Source organism: Entelurus aequoreus, linkage group LG17, assembly GCF_033978785.1.
Source record: "Entelurus aequoreus isolate RoL-2023_Sb linkage group LG17, RoL_Eaeq_v1.1, whole genome shotgun sequence".
Classification (NCBI taxonomy): domain Eukaryota; kingdom Metazoa; phylum Chordata; class Actinopteri; order Syngnathiformes; family Syngnathidae; genus Entelurus; species Entelurus aequoreus.
In genome coordinates this window covers 21,595,811-21,617,381 of record NC_084747.1, presented here as the reverse complement: position 1 = coordinate 21,617,381, position 21,571 = coordinate 21,595,811, and the positions used below count along the sequence as shown (strand labels likewise).

The window sequence follows — 21,571 nt, the reverse complement described above, 5'->3', positions numbered from 1 at the left end:
TCAACATTAGTGCATTACATCATGTGACTCTTCTCTTTTCAACCTTTCTTATTTGACCTTATTTTGACTCTTCTACGTACAACTATGTTGCAGCCTTATTCCAAAATGGAATAAATTCATTTTTGTCCTCAAAATTCTACACACAATGCCCTATGACAGTGGTCCCCAGCTACAAAAAGGTTGGGGACCACTGCCCTATGACAATGGTCCCCAGCTACAAAAAGGTTGGGGACCACTGCCCTATGACAATGGTCCCCAGCTACAAAAAGGTTGGGGACCACTGCCCTATGACAATGGTCACCAGCTACAAAAAGGTTGGGGACCACTGCCCTATGACAATGGTCACCAGCTACAAAAAGGTTGGGGACCACTGCCCTATGACAATGGTCACCAGCTACAAAAAGGTTGGGGACCACTGCCCTATGACAATGGTCACCAGCTACAAAATGGTTGGGGACCACTGCCCTATGACAATGGTCACCAGCTACAAAAAGGTTGGGGACCACTGCCCTATGACAATGGTCACCAGCTACAAAATGGTTGGGGACCACTGCCCTATGACAATGGTCACCAGCTACAAAAAGGTTGGGGACCACTGCCCTATGACAATGGTCACCAGCTACAAAATGGTTGGGGACCACTGCCCTATGAAAATGGTCACCAGCTACAAAAAGGTTGGGGACCACTGCCCTATGACAATGGTCACCAGCTACAAAAAGGCTTGGGACCACTGCCCTATGACAATGGTCACCAGCTACAAAAAGGTTGGGGACCACTGCCCTATGACAATGGTCACCAGCTACAAAAAGGTTGGGGACCACTGCCCTATGACAATGGTCACCAGCTACAAAAAGGTTGGGGACCACTGCCCTATGACAATGGTCCCCAGCTACAAAAAGGTTGGGGACCACTGCCCTATGACAATGGTCACCAGCTACAAAAAGGTTGGGGACCACTGCCCTATGACAATAGTCCCCAGCTACAAAAAGGTTGGGGACCACTGCCCTATGACAATGGGTTTTTCCTCTAATTGGTTCATAGTAAACAACAAAAAAAGCTCCACCAGGTTGGATGGGAAGGTTTTCATCCAGGATGCGTCTGTACTTTGCTGCATTCATCTTAGTCTAGTCAGGGAGGTCACCAAGACCATGGTCACTCTGTCAGAGCTACAGCATTCCTCTGTGGAGAGAGAACCTTCCAGATGCAGGAAACCACCAATCAGTATGGTAGAGTGGCCAGACTTAAGTCAAAAGTTTGCCAAAATGCACCTGAAAGACTCTCAGACCATGAGAAACTAAATCCTCTGGTCTGGTTCCTCTACATCAGGGGTGTCCAAAGTGCGGGCCATTGGCGGCCCGCAGCTAATTGTTTACCGGCCCGCCACACATTCTGGAAATGCTATTGCAAAAATTAAAAAAAAACATGAAAAAAAGTGGAATGCGGTGAAATCTAACTAGAAAAAGTTGCAATGTTGACACAACAGCTGCCATGCAGGCTGTTTTCCATCCATCCACCCATCTTCTTCCGCTTATCCGAGGTCGGGTCGCAGCCTAAGTAGAGAAGCCCAGACTTCCCTCTCCCCAGCCACTTGGTCCAGCTAATCCCGGGGGATCCCGAGGCGTTCCCAGGCCAGCCGGGAGACATATTCTTCCCAACGTGTCCTGGGTCTTCCCCGTGGCCTCCTACCGGTCGGACGTGCCCTAAACACCTCCCTAGGGAGGCGTTCGGGTGGCATCCTGACCAGATGCCCGAACCATCTCATCTGGCTCCTCTCCATGTGGAGGAGCAGCGGCTTTACTTTGAGCTCCCCCCGGATGGCAGAGCTTCTCACCCTATCTCTAAGGGAGAGACCCTCCACCCGGCGGAGGAAACTCATTTGTACCCGTGATCTTGTCCTTTCGGTCATAACCCAAAGCTCATGACCATAGGTGAGGATGGGAACGTAGATCGACCGGTAAATCGAGAGCTTTGCCTTCCGGCTCAGCTCCTTCTACACCACAACGGACCGATACAGCGTCCGCATTACTGAAGACGCCGCACCGATCCGCCTGTCGATATCACCATCCACTCTTCCCTCACTCGTGAACAAGACTCCCAGGTACTTGAACTCCTCCACTTGGGGCAAGATCTCCTCCCCAACCCGGAGAAGGCACTCCACCCTTTTCCGGGCGAGAACCATGGACTCTGACTTGGAGGTGCTGATTCTCATCCCAGCCGCTTCACCAGACTAAAATGGACATGAACTAGATCAAGTAAAAGACTAGACTGGACCTAAACCAGAGTAAGATAAAGACCAAAATGGATGTAAACTAGACCAAGAAAAAGACTACACTGGACCTAAACCAGACCAGGATAAAGACCAGAATGGTCAAAAACTAGACCAAGAAAAAGACTACAGCCAAAGACCAGAATGGACCTAAACCAGACCGATAAAGACCAAAATTGACATAAATTGAACAAGAAAAAAACTAGACTGGACCTAAACCAGACCACGATAAGGGCCAAAATGGATGAAAACTAAACCAAGGAAAGGACCAGAATGGATGTAAACTAGACCAAGAAAAATACTAAACCAGACAAAGCTAAAGACCAGAATGGACCTAAACCAGACCACGCTAAAGACCAGAATGGACATAAATTGATCAAGAAAAAGACTAGACACACCTAAACTAGACCAAGAAAAAGACTAGACTGGACCTAAACCAGACCAGGATAAAGACCAGAATGGACAAAAACTAGACCAAGAAAAAGACTACAGCCAAAGACCAGAATGGACCTAAACCAGACCACGCTAAAGACCAGAATGGACATAAATTGATCAAGAAAAAGACTAGACACACCTAAACTAGACCACGTAAAAGACAAAAATGGATGTAAACTAGACCAAGAAAAAGACTAGACTGGACCTAAACCAGACTAGGCTAAAGACAAGAATGGATGTAAACTAGACCAAGAAAAAGACAAGACTGGACCTAAACCAGACTAGGCTAAAGACCAGAATGGATGTAAACTAGACCAAGAAAAAGACTAGACTGGACCTAAACCAGACTAGGCTAAAGACCAGAATGGATGTAAACTAGACCAAGAAAAAGACAAGACTGGACCTAAACCAGACCAGGATAAAGACCAGAATGGACAAAAACTAGACCAAGAAAAAGACTACAGCCAAAGACCAGAATGGACCTAAACCAGACCACGCTAAAGACCAGAATGGACATAAATTGATCAAGAAAAAGACTAGACACACCTAAACTAGACCACGTAAAAGACCAAAATGGATGTAAACTAGACCAAGAAAAAGACTAGACACACCTAAACTAGACCACGTAAAAGACCAAAATGGATGTAAACTAGACCAAGAAAAAGACTAGACACACCTAAACTAGACCACGTAAAAGACAAAAATGGATGTAAACTAGACCAAGAAAAAGACTAGACTGGACCTAAACCAGACTAGGCTAAAGACAAAAATGGATGTAAACTAGATGAAGAAAAAGACTAGACTGGACCTAAACCAGGCTAGGCTAAAGACCATTCTGGTCTTTAGCCAGAATTGTGGTCTTTATCTTGCTCTGGTTTTGGTCCAGTCTGGTCTGGTTAACATCCAGGCTGTTTTCTTTCTTTTGTAAATAAATAAATAAATGTCTATCTTTATTTTTCTTTGTTTGCCATTGCTAAAAAAAAACAACAATTCAATAATCAATGTTATAATGAATTATTGACCTATTGCAATTATTTCAAATATTTCACTTTAAAATGTTTTATGCGGAAAATATTGCAGAAAATATTGTGTGGTTGCCGTACAAAAACATCAACGTTTTATTTGACAAAAGAGCATGAAACAAACAAAATAATAGTTCAAATGTAAAATGGACAGATATATCTGAAGTTGAGCTCGTAACTTAAGTGTTGAAAGTAAAAAAAACAACATAAAAATGTATCACTTTCTGAGTGGGGCACCTTTTGGATCCCAAATATATTCAATGGGATTTTATTTATCTTTTCACTGTGATTACTCAAAATAATAATCAATTAAAATCAGTGTTGTCCTGCATTATTGATCTTTTTAAGGCTCTAATGACTTCACATCAAACATTGCTTTCTGAATGTTTTGGGCAGTGGGGGAAATACTGCATATTTTAGTTTTATTATAAAAAACTAAGTTGTCTTTGACAGAAAAGGCATAAAACCTTTTTGTTTATTTTATTTAACTTTATACCAACCTGAAGTCGATATACTGTACAGATTTACTGTAAGCGTTAAATAAAAATAAATAAATAATAATTTGACTTGTTTTTAACATTTTAATGACTTAGACCCTTTAGGGTCCCCGGGAGCCCTAAAGGTAAAAAAATTTTTTTTTTTTTAAATCCATATATTTTGTTATGGTTTGAAAAGGAAAAATATCAAAATGGCTTTAATTGTTCCGTGTTTGGCCCTCATTGGAAAAACTTTGGACACCCCTGCTCTACGTCATGTGACGACTCTTCTCGTAAACATTTCCTCTACGTCATGTGACTTGTCCCGTAAATATTTATTCTACGTCGTGACTTCTACGTAAAAAAATATTCTGCGGATCTTCTGGTAAACATTTCCTCTACGTCAAACTTTCTCCACGGAGGGCCGCATTCTGAAAAATCAAAGCAAGCGGGGGCCATTTTGATATTTTTTTATTTAAAAAACCAATACAATATTTGTATAAAAAATATACATTTAGGCCTCCACTCAAGCTTGATCCTGGGGACCCCAAAGGGTTTTGGTCAAAAAAATATAAAAAATGTGTCATTATTCAGAATTATTATTTTTATTATTATTCAAGTTTTAAATCTCTAGATCAACATTAGGTCTATCTGTCAATATAATGGTTTTAAAGATTTAAGTTGTATGCTCTTTTTGTCAAAGAAAACACAGTTTTTTTATGGAAAAAATACAAAATATGCAATATTTTCACACAATAAAATTTTCAAGTGGAATATTTGAGATTATATAATAATTGGAGCCTTAAAAAGGTCAATAACTCATAACAACATTGATTTTAATTCATTATTATTTTTTGAGCAATGACACTTAAAAACAAATCACATTAAAATTATTGGGGATCCAAATAATTATAGTGTTAAAAAATAAATTATATATATTTTTTTACTGTTTACTTTTAACACAATAATCTCGAGATCAACTTCAGATCTATCCGTCAATTATATGTTTTATTGTTGTTTGTTTTTCGTTTTAGGCCCTTTAAAAAAAAAGACCAGCTCAGTTTTTTATATGGCAAACACAAAATATGCAACATTTTCCCCAAAAATATCTCAAATGTGACATAATTGGAGCCTTGAATAGGTCAATAATTCATAATGACATTGATTTTGATTCATTATTATTTTTTGAGCAATGACACTTGAAAACAAATCACATTAAAATTATTGGGGATCCAAATAATTATAGTGTTAAAAAATATATATATATTTTTTTTACTGTTTACTTTTAACACAATAATCTCGAGATCAACTTCAGATCTATCCGTCAATTATACGTTTTATTGTTGTTTATGTTTTTCGTTTTAGGCCCTTTAAAAAAAAAAACAGCTCAGTTTTTTATACGGCAAACACAAAATATGCAACATTTTCCCCAAAAATATCTCAAATGTGACGTAATTGGAGCTTTGAATAGGTCAATAATTCATAATGACATTGATTTTGATTCATTATTATTTTTTGAGCAATGACACTTAAAAACAAATCACATTAAAATTATTGGGGATCCAAATAATTATAGTGTAAAAAAATTAATTATGTATTTTTTTCTACTGTTTACTTTTAACACAATAATCTCGAGATCAACTTCAGATCCATCCGTCAATTATACGTTTTATTGTTGTTTATGTTTTTCGTTTTAGGCCCTTCAAAAAAAAAAAAAACAGCTCAGTTTTTTATACGGCAAACACAAAATATGCAACATTTTCCCCAAAAATATCTCAAATGTGACGTAATTGGAGCCTTGAATAGGTCAATAATTCATAATGACGTTGATTTTGATTCATTATTATTTTTTAAAGAAAGAAACAGCCTGCATGGCAGCTTTGTGTTATTAGAGTCAACATTGCGACATTTTCTTGTTACATTTCCCCTGTTTGCTCTTTTATACTACTTATCATGTTTTGAATTTTTTTCAATCGTATTTTTAAAATTTGTGCCGTGGGGCCGTTAAAAAATGACCTGCGGCCCACAAATGGCCCCCGGGCCGCACTTTGGACACCGACGGCGTTTCTGGGTGTTGTTGATAAACGGTTTTCGCCTTGCATAGGAGAGTTTTAACTTGCACTTACAAATGTAGCGACCAACTGTAGTTACTGACAGTGGGTTTCTGAAGTGTTCCATGTGGTGATATCCTTTACACACTAATGTCACTTTTTGATGCGGTACTGCCTGAGGGATGGAAGGTCCGTAATATCATGGCTTACGTGCAGTGATTTCTCCACATTCTCTTTGATGATATTACGGAGCGTAGATGGTGAAATCCCTCAATTCCTTGCAATAGCTGCTTGAGAAAGGTTGTTCTTAAACTGTTCAACAATTTGCTCAGGCATTTGTTGACAAAGTGGTGACCCTCGCCCCGTCCTTGTTTGTGAACGACTGAGCATTTCATGGAATCTACTTTTATAGCCAATCATGGCACCCACCTGTTCCCAATTAGCCTGTTCACCTGTGGGATGTTCCAAATAAGTGTTTGATGAGCATTCCTCAACTTTATCAGTATTTATTGCCACCTTTCCCAACTTCTTTGTCACGTGTTGCTGCCATCAAATTCTAAAGTTAATGAAAAATGTTTATCAGTTTGAACATCAAATATGTTGTCTTTGTAGAATATTCCGATAATATCCCGTAAATATTTCTTCTACGTTGTGACTTCTACGTAAAAAAAAAAAATTCTGCGAGACTTCTGGTAAACATTTCCTCTAGGTCAGGGGTGTCAAACGTACGGCTCGCCAACAGGTTTTTATTACGGGATGAGTTTGTCACGTATAAAATGAGCCGACATTTCTGAATGAAAGAAACTGCTGTTCTGAATGTGTCCACTAGATGTCACAATAGCAATTCTTTGTATGTTTGTAGATAATGCTGATTGATTGATTGATCGAGACTTTTATTAGTAGGTTGCACAGTGAAGTACATATTCCGTACAATTGACCACTAAATGGTAACACCCGAATAAGTTTTTCAACTTGTTTAAGTCGGGGTCCACTTAAATTGATTCATGATACAGATATATACTATCATATATACTATCATCATAATACAGTCATCACACAAGATAATCACATTGAATTATTTACATTATTTACAATCAGGGGTGTGGAGGGGGGGGGGGTGGATATGGACATCAAGTAGTGGACATAGAGAGAGAGAGAGAGAGAGAGAGAGAGAGAGAGAGAGAGAGAGAGAGAGAGAGAGAGAGAGAGAGAGAGAGAGAGAGAGAGAGAGAGAGAGAGAGAGAGAGAGAGAGAGAGAGAGAGAGAGAGAGAGAGAGAGAGAGAGAGAGAGAGAGATCAGAAGGCATAAGAAAAAGAAAAAGTATCTGCATTTGATTGTTTACATTTGATTATTAGCAATCCGGGGAGGGTGTTAGTTTAGGGTTGTAGCTGCCTGGAGGTGAACTTTTATTGCGGTTTTGAAGGAGGATAGAGATGCCCTTTCTTTTATACCTGTTGGGAGCACATTCCACATTGATGCAGCATAGAAGGAGAATGAGTTAAGACCTTTGTTAGTTCGGAATCTGGGTTTAACGTGGTTAGTGGAGCTCCCCCTGGTGTTGTGGTTATGGCGGTCATTTACGTTAAGGAAGTAGTTTGACATGTACTTCGGTATCAGGGAGGTGTAGCGGATTTTATAGACTAGGCTCAGTGCAAGTTGTTTAACTCTGTCCTCCACCCTGAGCCAGCCCACTTTAGAGAAGTGGGTAGGAGTGAGGTGGGATCTGGGGTGGAGGTCTAGAAGTAATCTGACTAGCTTGTTCTGAGATGTTTGGAGTTTAGATTTGAGGGTTTTGGAGGTGCTAGGGTACCAGGAGGTGCATGCGTAATGGAAAAAGGGTTGAACGAGAGTTCCCGCCAGAAGGCATGTGTCAGTGGAGTGGTTAGTTCTGAAGTTGGATAGAGAAGGCATGTGTCAGTGGAGTGGTTAGTTCTGAAGTCAGATAGAGAAGGCATGTGTCAGTGGAGTGGTTAGTTCTGAAGTCAGATAGAGAAGGCATGTGTCAGTGGAGTGGTTAGTTCTGAAGTCAGATAGAGAAGGCATGTGTCAGTGGAGTGGTTAGTTCTGAAGTCGGATAGAGAAGGCATGTGTCAGTGGAGTGGTTAGTTCTGAAGTCAGATAGAGAAGGCATGTGTCAGTGGAGTGGTTAGTTCTGAAGCCGGATTGGAATTTGTACATGAGTTTATTAGTGGCAAGGTAACTATCAACCTGTTCATAAACTATTTTCTCCATTACTTTGGAAATGGAACTGAGAATAGAAACAGGTCTGTAGTTGCCAGGTTCTAATTTGCTTCCTTTTTTAAAGAGGGGAGTTACTCTTGCTATCTTAAAATCTTTTGGTACTTGGCCTTGTGTAATTGATAGGTTTATTATGTGCGTGATGACCGGGGCAATGGTGGAGGCAGAGTCCCTGAGGAATCTGGAGGGAATATTATCCAGGCCGGTGGCCTTGTTAGGGTGGAGCGCGCTCAATTTTTTAAACACCTCATCAGCTGTGACCATTTCTAATTTGAAATCATTGTTGGATACTTCTAGCTTTCTGTAGAAGGCTTTAATGTGTTCTACACCAAAGCGACCAGAGTGGTGGGACAGCTTGTGGGACATTTTATCACAGGAAAGGTTACATATGTTAAATAAAATAAACCGCATGATGTCAGTGCACCAGTCGAAGAAAACGAGCAAAATACATCAATAACATCCTGTCATTTGATTTTGATATTCATTTTGTATCTTGATAGATTGAAAATGAACAGCAATGAGTTGACTGATGAACATTATTACATCATTTATACAGAAAGATAGAATACTATTAAACGCAACATGTAAAAATATTATTTGTACATTTTCAGAATGTGCTTGTTGTATTTTTAAACAAAAAACAATCTGAAGTTGTCTTTATTTTGAAGTTATCGTGCCGTGATTTGACCAGTCGGGCCCACTTGGGAGTAGACTTGTCTCCATGCGGCCCCCCATCTAACATGACTTTGACACCCCTGATCTAGGTCATGTGACTCGTCTCAGTAGTACCAGTCTACATCATTGTCATGTGACTTTTCTACGTGAATATTTGACGTAAAAATGCATTTGAGTCGTCAAAATGTCCTTTTCTATGTCATCTAATAGACAATGTCTCATTAGTGGTGACATCTATCAACATGAGGGTGATTTGTCACATTGACTGTGTGTCGCTTTTAAAAGTGCTCCCCCTCTGGTCAACATATGAAATAACAAGTGTGTGTAAGAAATTGAAATGTGCCCCCTTTGGCCAAAATTAATTTAAAAATAAATATGTATTTAGAGACATACTGTAATAACTTGAAATAAATAATGAAAATTAAAAAATAATTACAAACAAAAAAAATCTAAATGAACTAAAAGTCTTTTTCTCACAATGTGTTGGCTTTTTTCTTATCAAATTGGGAACAATTTCTCATATTCTTTCTGTTTTTGTAATACTGCAATATTTCCTCGTAAAATTACTTTATGTAAAATTATGACTTTTTAATGCAAAACGGTGACATTTTTGTCATAAAAAATTCTGACTTTTATTACAATATTGCCAATTTTTTGGGGTTGTTCTAGTAAAATAGTGACATGTTTTGAGTAAAATGATGACCTGTCATCATTTTGCCAAGTAAAATTACAATTATTATTATAATATTGCCAAAAGTTTAAGGTTTTCTTACAAAATGGTGCCTTTGGTCGAGTAAAATTACAACTCTTTTCATAGAATTGCCAAAATGTTAAGCTTTTCTTGTAAAATTGCAACTTTTACTGTGTAAAATTCCAACCTTTATCATAAAATTGCACAAATCAGTTTTTCTTGTAAAATTTTGACTTGCGTTGAGTACAATTACGACTTTTATTATAATACTGCCAAAATTCTTTTCTACGTGAATATTTGACGTAAAAATGCATTTGAGTCGTCAAAATGTCCTTTTCTATGTCATGTGACTATCCTACTGGCTCATCAGGTCACGTGACCAAACACCCTGTGTAGAAAAATAGTCGAAGTTTATTGCAATAAAAGAGCGTCACATGCGGCAGGTGTCGTGGAAGGCCTCCAGGGTCCTAAAGTCCCTCCACGTGGGCGGAAGTCCGTCCTGCAGGAAGTGACCACAGCGCTGACAGGGAGACTGGAAGAGTTTGATGTAGCTCCTCAGCCAAGTCTGGACAACACACAGCAGGCGTCACCACCACCACACCACACCAGGCGAAGAAGAAGCCTCACCATGAAGGAGCGCACCACCACCTCGGGCATCTGAGGCAGCTGGTAGTGCAGCAGGGCGGTGGTGGCGTGGTCCGTTACCTAGCAACCACAGAGCCAATCACAGCGCTGTCGTTGGGAGGCGCCTCAAGCGGGACTCACCTTCTGGAAGACTTGGTGATGGGACTTGGTCCAGATGTCCAGCTGGGAGGGACACACAACAAGGACACGTTACCACGGAAACGGCGAAGTCCACTTCCGAGTCGGCGACGACCCCTGACCTTTCCGTCGTCGGTGTAAACGTTCTCGTTGAAGCCTCGGACCAACGTTCTGTCAATGAACAGTGAACGCATCACAACGATCGCTTTCAGCACCTTGCCCAGGGTCACCTGACAGGAAGTCACACATCAGCACACGTGTGTTTGTGTTGTATTTCTCCCCTTCTTGAGACACGGAGAAGGAAAAGTATCTTCCATATGAGGAGGTGTGAACAAGTGATGACATAAATCAATAGACAATGTCTCATTTGTGGTGACATCTATCAACATGAGGGTGATTTGTCACATTGACTGTGTGTCGCTTTTAAAAGTGCTCCCCCTCTGGTCAACATATGAAATAACAAGTGTGTGTAAAAATTAGAAGTGCTCCCCCTCTGGTCTACATATGAAATAACAAGTGTGTGTAAAAATTAGAAGTGCTCCCCCTCTGGTCAAAATATGAAATAACAAGTGTGTGTAAAAATTAGAAGTGCGCCCCCTCTAGTCAACATATGAAATAACAAGTGTGTGTAAAAATTTGAAGTGCGCCCCCTCTGGTGAACATATGAAATAACAAGTGTGTGTAAAAATTAGAAGTGCTCCCCCTCTGGTCAACATATGAAATAACAAGTGTGTGTAAAAATTAGAAGTGCTCCCCCTCTGGCCAACATATGAAATAACAAGTGTGTGTAAAAATTAAAAGTGCTCCCCCTCTGGTCAACATATGAAATAACAAGTGTGTGTAAAAATTAGAAGTGCTCCCCCTCTGGTCAACATATGAAATAACAAGTGTGTGTAAAAATTAGAAGTGCTCCCCCTCTGGTCAACATATGAAATAACAAGTGTGTGTAAAAATTAAAAGTGCTCCCCCTCTGGTCAACATATGAAATAACAAGTGTGTGTAAAAAGTAGAAGTGCTCCCCCTCTGGTCAACATATGAAATAACAAGTGTGTGTAAAAAGTAGAAGTGCTCCCCCTCTGGCCAACATATGAAATAACAAGTGTGTGTAAAAATTTGAAGTGCGCCCCCTCTGGTCAACATATGAAATAACAAGTGTGTGTAAAAAGTAGAAGTGTGCCCCCTCTGGCCAACATATGAAATAACAAGTGTGTGTAAAAATTTGAAGTGCGCCCCCTCTGGTCAACATATGAAATAACAAGTGTGTGTAAAAATTTGAAGTGCGCCCCCTCTGGTCAACATATGAAATAACAAGTGTGTGTAAAAATTAGAAGTGCTCCCCCTCTGGTCAACATATGAAATAACAAGTGTGTGTAAAAAGTAGAAGTGCTCCCCCTCTGGTCAACATATGAAATAACAAGTGTGTGTAAAAATTAGAAGTGCTCCCCCTCTGGTCAACATATGAAATAACAAGTGTGTGCAAAAATTTGAAGTGCTCCCCCTCTGGCCAACATATGAAATAACAAGTGTGTGTAAAAAGTAGAAGTGCTCCCCCTCTGGCCAACATATGAAATAACAAGTGTGTGTAAAAATTAGAAGTGCGCCCCCTCTGGTCAACATATGAAATAAGTGTGTGTAAAAATTTGAAGTGCGCCCCCTCTGGTGAACATATGAAATAAGTGTGTGGAAGAAATTGAAATGCGCCCCCTTTGGCCAAAATTTATTAAAAAATTTTTTTTTAAATTTAGAGACTTACTGTAATAACTTCAAGTAAATAATGAATATTAAAAAATAATTACAAACAAAAAAACTCTAAATGAACTAAAAGCAGTCTTTTTGTCACACTGTGTCGACTTTTTTCTTATAAATTGGGGACAATTTCTCATTCTTTCTGTTTTCTGTAATATTTTCCTCATAAAATTAATTTTTTATGTAAAATTACTTTTTAATGCAAAACGGTGACATTTTTGTCATAAAAAATTCTGACTTTTATTACAATATTGCCAATTTTTTTGGGTTGTTCTAGTAAAATAGTGACATGTTTTGAGTAAAATGATGACCTGTCATCATTTTGCCAAGTAAAATGACAATTATTATTATAATATAGCCAAAATTTTAAGGTTTTCTTACAAAATGGTGCCTTTTGTCGAGTAAAATTACGACTCTTTTCATAAAATTGCCAAAATGTTAAGCTTTTCTTGTAAAATTGCGACTTCTACGGAGTAAAATTCCAACCTTTATCATAAAATTGCACAAATATGCAGTTTTTCTTGTAAAATTTTGACTTGCGTTGAATACAATTACGACTTTTATTATAATACTGCCAAAATTCTAAGTTTTTCTTGTGAAATTCCAACTCATTTTACACAACAAGCTTTTTTATATGTGCATAGTATGTATATATTATTAAAGGCCTACTGAAACCCACTACTACCGACCACGCAGTCTGATAGTTTATATATCAATGATGAAATCTTAACATTATAACACATGCCAATACGGCCGGGTTAACTTATAAAGTGACATTTTAAATTTGCCGCTAAACTTCCGGTTCGAAACGCCTCTGAGGATGACGTATGCGTGTGACGTAGCCCGACGAACACGGGTATGCCTTCCACATTGAAGCCGATACGAAAAAGCTCTGTTTTCATTTCATAATTCCACAGTATTCTGGACATCTGTGTTCGTGAATCTGTTTCAATCATGTTCATTGCATTATGGAGAAGGAAGCCGAGCAAGCAAAGAAGAAAGTTGTCGGTGCGAAATGGACGTATTTTTCGAACGTAGTCAGCCACAACAGTACACAGCCGGCGCTTCTTTGTTTACATTCCCGAAAGATGCAGTCAAGATGGAAGAACTCGGATAACAGAGACTCTAACCAGGAGGACTTTTGATTTGGATACACAGACGCCTGTAGAGAACTGGGACAACACAGACACTTACCAGGATTACTTTGATTTGGATGACAAAGACGCAGACGTGCTACTGTGAGTATGCAGCTTTGGCTTTTTTTTGCGTATGTACGTAACTTTTTTAAAATATATAAGCTTTATGAACCTTGGGTTAGGTGAACGGTCTTTTGGGCTGAGTGATTGTGTGTGTTGATCATGTGTTTGAATTGTATTGGCGTGTTCTATGGAGCTAGGAGCTAGCAGAGGAGCTAGGAGCTAGCATAACACGTACCGTACCGTAAGTGCGCGTCACGTACGTAACTTTTTAAAAATATATAAGCTTTATGAAACTTGGGTTAGGTGAACGGTCTTTTGGGCTGAGTGATTGTGTGTGTTGATCAAGTGTTTGAATTGTATTGGCGTGTTCTATGGAGCTAGGAGCTAGCAGAGGAGCTAGGAGCTAGCATAACAAACACGCAGGTGTTATTATGCAGGATTAATTTGTGGCATATTAAATATAAGCCTGGTTGTGTTGTGGCTAATAGAGTAAATATATGTCTTGTGTTTATTTACTGTTGTAGTCATTCCTAGCTGAATATCAGGTACCGTGAGTATGCAGCCTTGGCTGCTAAACATTCGATAACTTGACCGTATGTGCGCGTCACGTACGTAACTTTTTAAAAATATATAAGCTTTATGAACCTTGGGTTAGGTAAACGGTCTTTTGGGCTGAGTGATTGTGTGTGTTGATCAGGTGTTTGAATTGTATTGGCGTGTTCTATGGAGCTAGGAGCTAGCAGAGGAGCTAGGAGCTAGCATAACAAACACGCAGGTGTTTTTATGCAGGATTAATTTGTGGCATATTAAATATAAGCCTGGTTGTGTTGTGGCTAATAGAGTATATATATATGTCTTGTGTTTATTTACTGTTGTAGTCATTCCCAGCTGAATATCAGGTCACCCCCGGCTCTCACAGCATCTTCCCTATCTGAATAGCTTCAACTCCCCACTAGTCCTTCACTTGCACTTTACTCATCCACAAATCTTTCATCCTCGCTCAAATTAATGGGGAAATTGTCGCTTTCTCGGTCCGAATCTCTCTCACTTCATGCGGCCATCATTGTAAACAATAGGGAACTTTGCGTATATGTTCAACTGACTACGTCACGCTACTTCCGGTAGGGGCAAGCCTTTTTTTATCAGATACCAAAAGTTGCAATCTTTATCGTCGTTGTTCTATACTAAATCCTTTCAGCAAAAATATGGCAATATCGCGAAATGATCAAGTATGACACATAGAATAGATCTGCTATCCCCGTTTAAATAAAAAAAATTCATTTCAGTAGGCCTTTAATGTTGTAAATACACTTCTTTATACATCTAGAAAGGCTGGTCCTAAAGAGGGAGGCATTATTCACAGGTCTCAAGAAGGTAAAAAATACAAGAGTGTGTGTGTGTGTGTGTGTTCTTGTATTTCTCACCTTCTTGAGACATGAAGAAGGAAAAGTATCTTCCATATGAGGAGGTGTGAACAAGTGATGACATAAATCAATAACATTGCATCTAATAGACAATGTCTCATTAGTGGTGACATCTATCAACATGAGGGTGCTCCCAAAAAGGAAAGATTGTTCACATTGACTGTGTGTCGCTTTTAAAAAAGTGCTCCCTCCTCTGGTCAACATATGAAATAACAAGTGTGTGTAAGAAATTGAAATGTGCCCCCTTTGGCCAAAATTAATTTAAAAATAAATAAATAAATATGTATTTAGAGACATACTGTAATAACTTGAAATAAATAATGAAAATTAAAAAATAATTACAAACAAAAAAAATCTAAATGAACTAAAAGTCTTTTTCTCATAATGTGTTGGCTTTTTTCTTATCAAATTGGGAACAATTTCTCATATTCTTTCTGTTTCTGTAATACTGCAATATTTTCTCGTAAAATTATGACTTTTTAATGCAAAATGGTGACATTTTTGTCATAAAAAATTCTGACTTTTATTACAATATTGCCAATTTTTTGGGGTTGTTCTAGTAAAATAGTGACATGTTTTGAGTAAAATTATGATTTTTGTCATCATTTTGCCAAGTAAAATTACAATTATTATTATAATATTGCCAAAAGTTTAAGGTTTTCTTACAATATGGTGCCTTTTGTCGAGTAAAATTACGACTCTTTTCATAGAATTGCCAAAATGTTAAGCTTATCCTGTAAAATTGCGACTTCTACGGAGTAAAATTCCAACCTTTATCATAAAATTGCACAAATATTCAGTTTTTCTTGTAAAATTTTGACTTGCGTTGAATACAATTACGACTTTTATTATAATACTGCCAAAATTCTAAGTTTTTCTTGTGAACTCATTTTACACAACAAGCTTTTTTATATGTGCATAGTATGTATATATTATTAATGTTGTAAATACACTTCTTTATATATCTAAAAAGGCTGGTCCTAAAGAGGGAGGCATTATTCACAGGTCTCAAGAAGGTGACAAATACACGAGTGTGTGTGTGTGTGTGTGTGTGTGTGTGTGTGTGTGTGTGTGTGTGTGTGTGTGTGTGTGTGTGTGTGTGTGTGTGTGTGTGTGTCTGTACACGTACCAGCAGCACGGCAGACGTTCCATTAGGTCGGAACAGTTCAATTGTCATGTCGGGAAACATCCTTCCGATCCGAGAGATGACGTCGTCCACATACCTGAATAACAAAAACAATAGTGGGCGGGGCTCATACAGGGCCAGGGGGCGGAGTCACTCACTGAGGGGGAAGGACCAGCGTGCTGGGCTGGACCTTAGGCCGTCTTTTGGCCGACGCTCCCATCTGATTGGCTGACCGCTTGAGTGACTGCTGGTTCAACAAACCGGAGGCCAGGCCCGCGTGGTACTGCAACTACACACACACACACACACACACACACACACACACACACACACACACACACACACACACACACACACACACACACACACACACACACACACACACACACACACACACACACACACACACACACACACACACACACACACACACACACACACACACACACACAAGTACAGAGTTAACAATTATAGGAATAAAGAAGTCAATAGAGCCGGACTGAAGCTAATGCTAGCCTTTAGCATTACCTTGTTGGACCATTTGTAGGCCTGCAGCAGCTGAGAGTAAAGAGGAGTTTTGTCCTGAACAGGGTCCAGACTGAGAAGTCCACTGTTGTGGAGCGGGTGAGACTCGGATGGTCGACCAACAAGACCACTGAGGCGCTCCAACTCGCTGACAGACACACAAGTGTGATATTATGGAGTTGTTGAGGACACGTTGTTAACTTGTGATGATGAAGTTGCATAAAGAATGTTTCACTAACACTTAGGTATACGCGGTACAAACTAGGCCTGGACGATTACGGCAAAAATAAGAATCACCATGTTTTGATTGATATTGTAATCACTAAGGATGTCCGATTTATCGGCCAATAAATGCTTTAAAATTTAATATCGGAAAGTATCGGTTTCAAAATGATCGGTATCGGTTTCAAAAAGTAAAATGTATGACTTTTTAAAAGGCCGCTGTGTACACGGCCGTAGGGAGAAGTACAGAGCGCCAATAAACCTTAAAGGCACATAATATCTACGGCTTTTCACGCACACAAGTGAATGCAAGGCATACTTGGTCAACAGCCATACAGGTCACACTGAGGGTGGCCGCATAAACAAGTTTAACACTGTTACAAATATGCGCCACACTGTGAACCCACACCAAACAAGAATGACAAAACACATTTCGGGAGAACATCCGCACCGTAACACAACATAAACACAACACAACAAATACCCAGAACCCCTTGCAGCACTCACTCTTCTGGGACGCTACAATATACACCCCCTACCCCCTCAAGCTCTCTCAGGGAGAGCATGTCCCAAATTCCAAGCTGCTGTTTTGAGGCATGTTCAAAAAAAGAATGCACTTTGTGACTTCAATAATAAATATGGCAGTGCCATGTTGGCATTTTTTTTTACATAACTTGAGTTGATTTATTTTGGAAAACCTTGTTACATTGTTTAACGCATCCAGCGGGGCATCACAACAAAATTAGGCATAATAATGTGTTCATTCCACCACTGTATATATCGGTATCGGTAATTAAGAGTTGGACAATATCGGCAAAAAAGCCATTATCGGACATCTCTAGTATTTATTGTACCACCAAAACTCAACTTTAAATGTACTTTTTTTTAAAAAAACGGATACAAATTAGTAACGAATAAATCACAAGAACAATTAAATAAAAAGTAATACATTTAAATAATAATATTTAAAAATTTTAAAAAATTCCGTTTTTTACCTTTTACACTTATTTTATCACCATAGACTGACTGATTTTTGCATCTAATAAAAAAATATAAAAGGTTTTGTTAATGAAATGCAAAACATTTATTGGTGCAATACATCTTTGGACAATTTTGACCAATATTTTAAGTCAGAGCATAATAGTGTAAACGTATCATCCATCCATTTTCTACCGCTTGTCCCTTTCAAGTTCGTGGGGGGGTGCTGGGGTAAATGGGTTATACTTGTATAGCGCTTTTCTACCTTCAAGGTACTCCAAGCGCTCTGACACTATTTCCACATTCACACACTGATGGCGGGAGCTGCCATGCAAGGCCCTAACCACCAGCCATCAGGAGCAAGGGTGAAGTGTCTTGCTCAAGGACACAACGGACGTGACGAGGTTGGTAGAAGGTGGGGATTGAACCAGGAGCCCTCAGGTTGCTGGCACGGCCACTCTCCCAACCGTGCCACGCCGTCCCCGTATCAATAAGTGCTTTAAGTATATTATGCTTGTGTCGGATGCTTTTTAAAAAAACTAAACTTTATTTTGTTAGCGCAATCAGTGTGGTGCACTGGGCTATTACTGTGAGGGTGGGGGTGCTGTGCTGTTCTACTGTGAGGGTGGGGGTGCTGTGCTGTTCTTCTCAATAAAGAAAGGACTCCAGGCTGCAGAAATAATTACAAAATAGAGCGCCTTTTAAGTTGCAATCACAAAATATTGAGTAAGAATAAAAAGTATTAACAAAACTGGAATTAAATTTTAGACATAATGAAAATATGAATTAAAAAAATGACAAAATGTGTGTGTATGCTTGAACTACTATACATATCACACCAATTAACTGGGAAAGTGAATACAAATAAATAATTAAAGCTGCAAGCAGCGTTGGTCGGGTCCACCTTCTGGCAGGTGCTAGTCCTAGGTGTCCAATACTTTTGTCCAGTGGTAGTCCTGAGTGAGACCTACATAGAGGTTTTTGTTTCATGTCTCTACGATATTCCTACTGTGTCTTTTTCCTAGGTGTCGCGGCACAGTGGTTGTTTTCTTTGAAGGCGCGTAAAATCACAGCAGCGGAGCAGCTTTAGTGGTCGTAATTCCATTTCACATTGTCATTATAGGGTCTTGTGTGTAGAATTTTGAGGACAAAAAAGAAACAATTCCATTTCACGTTGTCATTAACAGCAGCGGAGCAGCATCAGAGCAGTGGTTCTTTGAAGGCTCGTAAAATCCAAACTGTAGCACGAATCTAAACGCCGTCGTCAACTTTTAATCAGAAGGGTTCAATGTCTCTCCTGTAGTAGTTTCGAAGCCGAAACGACAAACGCGCTCAGAGGAGATAATGTTTGATGTTTGGTGACCGGTTTTAACAAAAATGTTGTTTTGAAGGAGGGATTGCAAACTTCCTGTTGATTTTTGCTGAAGGATGTCAATCTATGAAATGTAGGTCTAGGTGAGACCTACATAGAGACGTTCCTACCGGAAGTTACAAGCAGTTTTGTCTGAGTTTTCCTAGCTAGAGCGCAATTTTGCGTTTTGGGGTTCGTTTTTTTTTTTTTTTAGATGGCAATTTCCACCAGTCCTGATGTGTGTGAGAAGTTTGGTGAGTTTTAAAGTATGTTAAGGGGGTGAAATTACAGCTCAAAGAGGCAAAAATTAGTGTTTTTAGTACATTTTTGTCTTAAATGGGAAATTGCCAACTTCCTGTTGGTTTTTGCCCGAGGATGTGTCATTATGAATTGTAGGTCTAAGTGAGACCTACATACAGGTTTTTGTTTCATGTCTCTACGACCTTCCTGGTGGGAGTTACAGGCAGTTTGTTTTTTCCTAGGGGGCGCTAGAGCGCAATTTTGACTTTTGGGGTTTGGTTTTTTTATTAGATGGCAATTTTTGCAGGTCCTGATGTGTGTGTCGAATTTGGTGAGTTTTGAAGCATGTTAAGTGGGTCAAATTAGAGTTTTTTGTGGCGGCAGAATATTAATAATAAACCTTACAATAACAATAGGTTCCTTTTGTACATGCGAACCCTAATAAGCTTTTTTTTCTAATGGAATTAATCGATTGAACGTTGCTCCCCACATGCAAACGGGAAAACGGATAATGTCATTTAAATGAATTTTGAATTTTTTAAATACGTATAAAACTGTAATATTTCCCAATAAAACATTTTGGGATGTCTTTAGTACTAAAGTACTAGAATTCAGAGATTATTTATCAATGCGGTCTTCAACATCAATCTTCAAAATGAATTTAGAAAATATGTTAGGATAATTGATGTAATATAAAGACCAACAGGGAAAGGTTAACGTATTTGAGTGTTTCTAATAAAAACGGGCGAGGAGGCTCACTTCAGGTCTCTGTTGACCGCCTGCAGATTGTCCTGGAATTCGGCTATAAATTGTTTCTCCCGGTTTTCTAAGGTATCCCGGTTCTTCATGCCATCCTTCAGGGACTCGAAGACGCGGCTCACGCTGGAGCGGAGCGCCTGAATCCCGCTGATAGCGTGCGAGAAAGCGTCCAGGTTGACTTCGACACTCACCACGTCCGCCATGTTGCCTTCTTCTTCTCCGCCGCGGGCTGGTGACGTCATCAGCCGGCACACTGGTGCTGCGTTCAAGTCCTTGTGGGAAAGTTTGTTTTTGTAAAATAAATGACTTACATGTCTCGTAAGTTAATCAAAATTGCAAAATAAACCCGCAAATGTGTCTATAATTAATTACATGTCAATTATACATATTCATATAACTATTTCACAATGTTTAATTGTTATTAATTATTTATGTCTTTCATGAACCTGTGTGGCAGCATTTCATGGACTTATTTCACCGGGCAAAATGAGCCGTCAGAGAAGTGGATGAATATCGGTCTATATTTTGGTGCAAAAGTGCGGAAATAACTCCAATAAATTCGATAATTACCTGTAGTTCAGGGGAGTCAAACTCATTTGGGGCGACACTGCAGTAATGGCTGCCGTCAAAAAGCCGTTTGTATATATAATCACATTTTGAAATGACTAATTACATTGTTAAATATAGAATCCATCCATCCATTTTCTTCCGCTTATCCGAGGTCGGGTCGCGGGGGCAGCAGCCTAAGCAGGGAAGCCCAGACTTTCCTCTCCCCAGCCACTTGGTCCAGCTCTTCCCGGGGGATCCCGAGGCGTTCCCAGGCCAGCCGGGAGACATAGTCTTCCCTACAAGTCCTGGGTCCTCCCCGTGCCCTAAACACCTCCCTAGGGAGGCGTTCAATGACATTAAATTAATTAATGACACATTTGAATATTTAATTTCAACTTCAATGAATAATAACACATTTCAATCAATATTTAAAGATGTATTATTTATTCAATTCTCTCCATAGTGAAGATATGTCCTAATAGATTTGACTAATTGTCTTTTCAGGGTAAAAATTAATAATTAGACTGGAAAGCATCATGCCTTTTAGGTATCAATATCCCTTTGTTGCACCAAATGAATAATAATAAAGGAATATAAATGAATATTGCACCGTGTCTATGTTATCAACAGTTTATCAGTTTGACACCCACAGAAAGGGGCGTGGCCTGTCACTTTAAGAAGTTACTCCAAACATTCGAGCGAAGTGTGAAAAAGGAAGATTAACATAAAGAGCTTTAACAGGTGTGTGTGTGTGTGTGTGTGTGTGTGTGTGTGTGTCTTTAATGAAAACACAGACCTCAGAAGGGTTCCTAATAAACTGGCAGTGGACGGCCTC

At 39.3% G+C, this 21,571-nt stretch overlaps 1 protein-coding gene across 2 annotated transcripts; it reads right to left on the bottom strand.

Annotated features, from left to right (window-relative positions):
• Positions 1-8,539: 8,539 nt before the first annotated feature.
• On the bottom strand, positions 8,540-20,438 carry LOC133631930 (mediator of RNA polymerase II transcription subunit 27). 2 transcript variants are annotated; one of them, XM_062024124.1, is made up of 8 exons: positions 20,188-20,438; positions 16,641-16,785; positions 16,271-16,401; positions 16,116-16,209; positions 10,740-10,788; positions 10,621-10,662; positions 10,483-10,560; positions 8,540-10,420 (listed from the first exon to the last, which is right to left on the bottom strand). In XM_062024124.1, the coding sequence occupies exons 1-8, from the start codon at positions 20,427-20,429 to the stop codon at positions 10,323-10,325; spliced, it is 879 nt and encodes a 292-aa protein (XP_061880108.1). In that variant the 5' UTR covers positions 20,430-20,438; the 3' UTR covers positions 8,540-10,322. The 2 variants fall into 2 exon arrangements, with proteins under 2 accessions (XP_061880108.1, XP_061880107.1); XM_062024123.1 differs by having other exon boundaries at positions 8,603-10,420; positions 10,740-10,847.
• Positions 20,439-21,571: the final 1,133 nt, after the last annotated feature.